General features: G+C 39.2%; 1 protein-coding gene across 1 annotated transcript in view; it reads left to right on the top strand.

Annotated features, from left to right (window-relative positions):
• The first annotated feature begins 396 nt into the window (after positions 1-396).
• Positions 397-8,520, top strand: part of BCAS1 (breast carcinoma amplified sequence 1) — a 52,741-nt gene continuing 44,617 nt past the window's right edge. The window contains exons 1-3 of the mRNA XM_026055154.1: positions 397-418; positions 539-612; positions 725-806. Coding sequence (XP_025910939.1) covers positions 544-612; positions 725-806 — 151 coding nt within the window. The 5' untranslated portion in view covers positions 397-418; positions 539-543. The remainder of the gene's footprint in view (positions 419-538; positions 613-724; positions 807-8,520) is intronic.

Genomic DNA, 8,520 nt, shown 5'->3' with positions numbered 1-8,520 from the left:
AGGCTAGGAGAGAATTTCCCCCAGAGGATTTGTTAAACATAGTTGCCTGACATGTAGGGCCTAATTTTCAGAGTTTAGGTGCATAATTTCTTTACATGTTGCCTCTTTTCTCTCTTCTATTTATCAGAAAACAAAGAAAAAATATAAAACACCACAAAACTGTTGTAATTCACTCATTTATTTTGATCTTTTCCACTTTATTCTGCATGGTGCTTGTGGCTGCTAACTCCATGTGCCTTTACTATCTATTGAGTCCTAACTAATGATGCAGGTGTGATTGCATCCAGTTTTCCGCAATAACCGAGTTGGGTTTGTTAATCTGTGCCATTTTTCGTGTGCAGCTGTGAGCCCCTGTGAGTAATCTAGTGTGAGTATGTTTGCCCTAGGCTGCTGACCAGGGCAGGGTGCTTTGGGGAAAGCAGGTGGGGCTTATTAGAAATTTCAACAGCCCATCACCATTTGCTACCTCCTAATTTGAATTAGGCAGGAAGTTCATATTAATGAGAAAGAAGTGTTTTTTTTTTTTTTTTTCCTGCAGCCGGTATGGGGAATACATTGAGTGTCCCAGAAGAAGCTGAAGAAGACAATACCTGCACAATAAAGAGCTACCAGGTAACCAAGAACTGCCTGCTCTTGTCTTTCCTGACCGTTGCATAGTACTGCCAACGGTTTTCAAATCCCTTGATGTACCTGATGCTAAGCACCATAATGTTTGATATTTCAGGCTATATCTGAATCTCCTGCCAATATTAAAAATGGGTCTGTTCCAGTTGTTCAGGCTACTTCTCCTACGATGAATGGTGAAGGTACGTACTGGGAAGTGTGGCATGTTCACGATTCTCTTGCCACCAGACAGGCAGAGAGAGGTTTATGCTGAAGCAACAATAAATATTGATGCATGGTATCACATTAGAAGATGAGCTTATGTTTTAGCTCTTGCCTGTGAATCAACAGATGTGGTTTTCAGAAGCTTGAAAGTTTAAAGGGGAGAAGATAACAAGCAGCAAAATAGGAAATGAATTCCAAAGTCCTCTGGAAGCTATCTGTTTATTTGTTGTAGGAATTTGGCTTTGCATCTGGTCTAAAAAAAAGTGATTAATAGACTGAATACTTTGATTAGTGTAAGTATTGTAGAGTAGGTGTAGTTTGGTGTTGGTCCCTTTCTGGTCTGCAGAAGCCTCAGGGTGTTCTGTATAAGCTACCACTGCTTGGGCTGTGGTGGAATTAGTGCCCCTAAAAAGCCTCAGAAGATTCATTGCTGCAAAGTGCACAAGCTAGGGCCGCTCAAAGGAGTACAGAGCGGCAGTGGCAGCAATGCAAGGATGAGCAGGCCTGTGTTTGTGGGGGATACGATAGAAAACTCTTCTGCAGAACAGAATACAAGAGAGCAGCTTGTATTTTGTGGGGGAGCATGAGATGCCTTTAACATCCTGACATCCCTGATGCTAACTGGGAGTTAACAAGTGATGTTGTTGTGCTCAGATGCCAGACTGAAATATCCACTGGTGTGGAAACTGATAGTCTGGAGGGGATGCAGGAGATGATCAAAAAAAGAATGGGGACTGAATGGATTAAGGAATGTGAATTTATGTRGGCTAGAAACCAAATTGATTAAGCTTTAAAATATGCCCCAACTGCTGTGGAGGAATCAGACTTTCAGGAGGCAAATATCTGCTCTGTTGATCAGACTGCTTTGCCCCGCCAAACCCATTCTCGGATCACAGTGGGCACAAGGCTGGACCTATGCAGGAACTGGGCTGTTACACAGGCAGCCACTGTAGTTCTTTCTGTGAAAAGGTTAATAATGTACTCCAGGTTTAAAGGTTTATTCCAAAATTGCCTAATGAATCATAATGATGTGTAAAGATAGGCAGTGTAGAACAGTACAGAGCCTTGCAAGAAAGGAGGAATATCTTGTGATGGACAGAAAAGCCAGTAATGGGCTTGAGGAATGACCACTGCTTCCCTCCAGGTAACACTGAGTCGATTACCAATGAGCTCAATGTGTCTTGCTTGATCATTTAACTTCTGTAAGGAGCCTGAGGAAAGAGTTTCAAGGGATATCTGCAGCTGAAAAAACAGGAGTTTACTCCACTGATCTGACCCTTCAGGTACATGACTGAGATGGGTGTTTAGCAAGAGTCACGGATTGTTACAGTATCTGGTGTAGGAAAGGGTGATGGAAGCATGCAGGCTTAAAATAAGTGAAGCTGCAAGTATAAATCATTTAAACACCCAAATAATCTTATCTTAAGGAAAGAAAGGGGAGGGGGGGAAGGTAGTGCAAAACTGGGTTTTGATGTGTTTTTTTGACTGCAATAAGACATTGTCTTGCAATTTTCTGTATGTGCTCAAGCTTTTGGCATTTTTGAGCAGCTTAACATCATTTAAATTATCTTATTTAACAAGAAAGTTACATGTTGCAAGCTGATTACAAAAAATGAAATAAAATTAAAACTAAAATAAAATCTAAGCCTTAGCTCCATGTTCCCACCCACTGGATTGTAAAGTCTGAGAAATCACCTCTGCTTTTCTATTAAACCATATTCCTGGCCACTTCAGTAGCAATTTCAACAAATTATGTGGTAGAAGTGTGAATGCACTTGCATTCCTCTAAGCATTTCCATCTTATTTTCTGATTCCTGAAGCTGTGTTCCTGACTAGGTGTATCGTTTTGACTTCAAAGACACCAAAAAGTTGTTTGTTAACAGTGAAATATGTATAGGAACTTTTTTGTCCTATTTGTCATTTAGAAAAAGTGACTGGCTGGGAGAATTACAGTAATGTGGCAGCCAGTACACCTGCGGTTATGCTATTATAATATAATGCTCCTGGGCCTGTGTAAGTGGTTTTGCAGTGAAATATCACTTCTGATCCTGAGCTGGGCCCTAACAATATCTTTCATATGCAAAAACCTATCTTATGCTCATGTTTCAGAGGTAGTAGAGCTCCTCCAAGAGAGCAGAGTATGTCTGTCTCATTTGCAGCAAGATCTTCATAAACAAAGTCTAACTCAATGTCAGCTGCTTGTGCCTGAATTCTTGAGAATTTAGGGTATGGCACAACAATTTATAGAGCTAGATATGTGACCACCAAGAATGTGGCAAAGCTGATGTTAATATTAACTAAGGTTTAGTGTTATTTGCCATAAGTTATTCAAACTGTCATAAATGACTAATGTTAAAAACCAGACCACCTCTCTCCTATTACTGTTATAGGATGTATTAGATGTTATTTAACTGTTGCTTGCTTAACTAGAGCATGAGGGTGGAGGGTTTTTTTCTCTGTACACTAACAAACTCAACTTGATATGCCTTTATTATATATAAACTGTGAGTGTTAGCCTGGAATCTGTAACTGGTATCTGACATAGCTTGGCTCTCATAAAATGATATTCTATACAATACAAAGATCAAAAAAGGAGAGACAGGTACAAGGTGCTTTTGTGGGGTATGGGTGAAGCACCACTCATCAAGTGCATCCCATTTCAAACCTATTTGGATGGTGTTAATAGCAAGACAGTAACCAGATTTAAGCGATCACATTGGTGGCAGGCTGGACCCTAGGCTCCCCTACAGAGAGCTGCCTGTCAGCAGCTGAGCTCTGCATTCAGTGTTTACATCTCTTTAAAAATCTGGTGTGAACTATATGGCCTGAGCACTAAAAATCTGGTTCCAAGTTGTTTTGAAAAGTTGTCTCCACATATTCATGGGTAATTGCTCTCAGCCACAGATACATGTCTCTCCTAGCTGTTCAGCACCTCATTAATTTCTCTTACCACCTATTGTTGGTTTTGGAGCCTCACTGAGCACTGAACTGTGTGCTCAGGCAGCACTCACGTGTAGCACTATTGCTTCAGATCACATCTCTGCAGATTCAGCCAAGTTAATTTTATCAGTGTTTTCCTTGTATTGGATTTCTTTCTGTTTTCAGAATATAATAAAAGCCAACAATTCTCTCCAATCTCTGTAAGAAAAGAAAATATTATTCTATTATTCATTGTTAAGAGAAACCTCTCAGTCTGTTATATCCAGTTGAAAAAAAATCTAAGCTTAGAAAAAAATAATCAAAGACTAGTATGGAAATATGCAGATGGTACAGATTACAGTTCAGAATCTCCATTCCATGGCTAATTTCCTAATGCCATCTAGCTATAATAAGTCAATGGTTGCCTATTAAAAAAAAATCTGAAGTGTTTTTTCTGCTGGTGTAAAGCAGCACAGTTCTGTGAGGTAAAAGCTGGATGATTTACACTATCTGAAGACCTAGAAGATAAGGCATTGTTTTACTTGGATCACCTAATTAATTACTTAATCAGTTTAAATAGCAAGTTGAAAAATTGAACTATCCTGTGTTGGTATTACCCACATTTTAATTTTTTTGTTATTTTAAAAAGCAGTTAAAATCATTAACCATTAAGATACCCCTGAAATCTCACTGATTTGTGTAATTCAGTCTAGATTTTTGTGACAGAAGTGGAACTGCTGTTTAGAGATTTCTTTCTATCAGCTACACTTTCTGTAGGAATAACTAATGCATGAAATAGTACTGTGACCTATTTTGTGTCTGTAAAGTGAGCATTTCTGGAGAAGGCAATAAAGCTCTTTGCTGCAAAAGATGCAAGTGAAGCAAGAGGATTTTATTAATAATGTTAGATGTATATTTGTAGTCTGTCTTGTTAGTCTGAGTTTCTCTGATTGCCAGTGACCTGCCCATGTGCTGTGCATTAAACAGTATGATTGATGAATGAGTCTATGAAATCTATATCTACTAATATAATGAAAAAAGGAATCCAGAGAGTTAACTTAATATGACCAGAGGAAGTAATGTTATTTGGAAGAGCCCCATCACCATCTGCTTCACATCTGGGTGAGCAGATTGGTGACTGGTTCCCTACATTTGCTGCTTCTGCTCAAGCAGGCTGACAGATGTGTGGACTTTGGGATTCTTTCCATTACTTGCCTTTCCTGCTCCTACTGATTATCAGGGTTGCAGACATTGTACAGAGTGGTAGCATCCATCTTTTCCTCCTCTAAAATCATTTAAATAGTACTGGTGCCCTGCTGCTGCTGCTTGACATCTTCTTGCTTTGCAAGAAAAAGTATGGCAAATTTGACCATGACTTTTCCTAATGCTTTGAGTTGGCCTCTTTGAACTGCAAGTAATAAAGTACTTGAGAAAAGGAGAAGAGAAGGAGGCCAGAACTAACAGCAGCATATCTCTGGGACTTAGATTATCAGAGAACAGAGATGTATTAGCAGGACAAGATGGGAAGAATTTTGTTTGTGGTTGGGTGGTCATTATATGCAGATCCTTAAAACAGTGACCTGATTAATAATGTTCATGAACAGAAGTATTACACAGGAAGAAAAGTTCGATTAAGATGTAATTCCTTTGATGTTCCAGAGAATAAATGTGATCTAGCAAATTCTGATACCAGCCAATATCTGAAAGAAATGGGTGTGTTGCAATAACGCTGTTGTGCATGTAGTGTGTGAAATGCAATGGATTTTTTAAGAACAGTTATTGCCATCCTTACTGTTCCTTTGTTTCCCCACCTCAATTATTTTCAGTAAATGTGTTAGGTAAATATCAGTGCTAATTAACTTAGTGCAACAAAATTATTCTTAGAGCATGAATGCACCCTCAACACTATTTGCATTAAATTCTGCCAAGCAAAATTGCAAAAGAATATTAGTGTGGGCTTTTTGTTAAGAAAGGGGGGGAATGTCTTATTTTGGAATGCTGTAATGATTCTGAAAACTCCAAGTCATTTAGTGTTGTCACAACAGCTTTTTGAAGCATTTTGGCATATCTCCCACACAAATACTGTAGGTATTTAGAGATCAGAATTTTATGTCTACCTTAGTGTTACGACACCAACTCAGTTCAACGTATTGGAAGGAAAAAACCTACACAGTATGTATAAACATAGATCAGAAATGTTAAGTAGAACAACTCACTTATGTGTAACCAGGTATTCATTTTTTTCTTTAAGTGCAGTATTCACTGCAGTAACTCACTCAGGGCTATTATAGGTCCATCATGCTAGTCTACATTGATGGAGTTTTTATAGTGCCAAATGCTGCCTGTAGCCCTTACTGGCTCCTTCATGGCCATTAAAGTCTATTTTCTCTGTACTTATTAGTGAACTGCTAGGAACAAGATATTGCTGCAGTGCTATAATTACATTGCTAAACAAAATACCTGTTTGTAATTGGCTTGTATTCAAAATAGCCAGAGAGGTTAACCATGTTTTTAAGCTAATGGCCTGCTCAATTCAGTTTCAAAAAGTATGGATTTTTCTGTTATCAAAACCAACAGTATCAGAAAACATCTGCTCCTAGCATTTATTGTATAGCGTGTTCATCACATGCTAGTGGCCTAGAGGAGGAGACATCTATGCCGAGGACCTTGCCAGTTCAAGTAGTTCCTCATGCAATAACTAAAAATGAATTGCCCCACTGAAGTCAGGGTAAATGGCAAGAGGAAAGAAGTTGCCAACATAAGACATCACAGGACCAAGCCTTACTTTAGATGTTCCCAGTGTCTTAAGTATTAGCTATGAGGGTGTACAGAACTGCTGAAATCAGACTAGCCAGCAAAGGCTAAGGAAAAAGGCATGTTTTAAGAACAGATGTGAAGGAGGTAACCTGGGAAAGATGGCATCAGAAATAGATATCTATGCAGTACACTGCTTATGCTGCTGCCTGGAATAAACAGAGCAAACTGAGTTTTGGAGGAAATCGGGTTATAGTGGAGGAGTGGGGGAAACCAATTTGGAAGTGCTGGCCAGAATTGCTCTGGAGGAGTTTGTCTGCCATCTGTTATGTGTACCTGGCTGATGTCTGCTGCTATTCCCACYGATCTGCAACAGCAAATAAGTGACAAAAGCTAGGAAAGCCTTTTTGGTCATGTCTGACTGGGCAGCTCTGACCTTCCCTTCGTGTCAATCGCATCCTCAGCATTCTTTCTTGCATCTGCAGTTTCCTCCATTGCTGAGCTATATCTTAAGATTGCTTGAAACTGGTCCCAAATGTCTATAAAACAGGTTCTTCTCTGCAGGCACCTTACACCAATGCTTTCTGATCTATACTATCCACCTGTGGGTTTCTGGATACATTAGGTCCTGTAATGAATGGAAATAATTCCACAGTTATATGATCAGTTTTGCAGTTAATATGGTCAACCTAAGCCTGTGCTGGAGGCTTGTCCATTATAAATGCTTATTTACTGGTTCTATCTATTAAAACCCAACCTCTTGCCTTTTAAAATTCGGTGATTCTTCTGTAGATGTTGTCCCATCCTTGGTCAGCAAAGATGGTGGTGTTCTTTGTTCTCAGCCTATGAAAGTGCTTAATGCTAAAATCAAGTATACAAAAAGAGGGGGGAGAAAATCTGTGTCAGCAATTTTTTGACCAGGGAAATGGAATCAGCATAATAATCATTACTCTTCTCTGTGCCTTTTTCTTCTAAATCATGGAAAAAAATTATGTCCAAAGCCTGGAAAAATGTCTCTAACTTCAGTGTGTTTTTACACAAGTGGGACTTTGTGTGCAGCTGTAGTCTTGCATTTGTTTACATATCCTGCTGAAGTGAAGGGGAAGGGAGAACAAATCTCCTGCATTGTGACTGTCTTGTGTTAAATACTTGATAGGAAAATGTCTGTAGTATGAAATGCAATCTCACAACAGTGCTGTAAATTGTGCATTGATTTTTAGCTTCAGAGTAGTTACTAATCTCATTCAGAGTGAGCAGCTTTGATTTACTTGCACAACTGGCCTAGGATTTAGGAAGTTTTGCTTCTATTCCTAACTGCCTCTGGACTGCTAAATAATCTTGGAAGGAACTGTATGGGCTCTCTTTAAAAACAAACTTCATCCACTTTCAGCTCCCTGGCTTACAGCTGTTTTTGTATGAATAAATGCAACAAATGGTGTGCTTTTATTATCAAGGCTCTGATGGAAATGAAACAGTGGAAGCTGTGTTTGGGCAGTAAGGATTAGAGTGCTCTAAAATAAATGGAATTTGGAGAAGAGCAAATAGTTGGGAGTTGTTGAGTTTTCTGCCATACACAGGGTTCAAGGGCTGGCGAATTCACTGAGAGGTGAAGTAAGCTTCAATTGGCTACTTTGGAGGAGAAATCAGTTGGAAAGAGACACTTGTGAAGATCTTAAGTCTCACAGACATCTTTGTGCATTTACAAGCAATGGTAGGGACTCTTAAGGAAAATGAAACAGACTTTGTGGAAACAAAAAAGACTGAAATGAAATGTTTTGAGAGGTTGAATGATGTTGTCAAAACTGGAACATTTTCATCCAAATACTGCAATCTCAAAATCTGTTTTCTTCAGTTTTCTGTGAATATGGCATGAGTCAAACTCTTCTGTTGAGCCCACCACAGTAATGTCTCCTCTCTAGCGGTAGGATCTGCTCTGTCTGGTGTCTGAGCAGACTTTCCCTGAAACAGTCTGAACTGTTTTGACACAAGAGACATGCTGCAGAGCTCATGCCAGTGATA

The sequence above is a fragment of the Apteryx rowi genome, unplaced genomic scaffold (genome assembly GCF_003343035.1).
Source record: "Apteryx rowi isolate R43461 unplaced genomic scaffold, aptRow1 scaffold_0, whole genome shotgun sequence".
Classification (NCBI taxonomy): Eukaryota; Metazoa; Chordata; class Aves; order Apterygiformes; family Apterygidae; genus Apteryx; species Apteryx rowi.
This window is presented reverse-complemented; position numbering and strand designations above follow the sequence as displayed.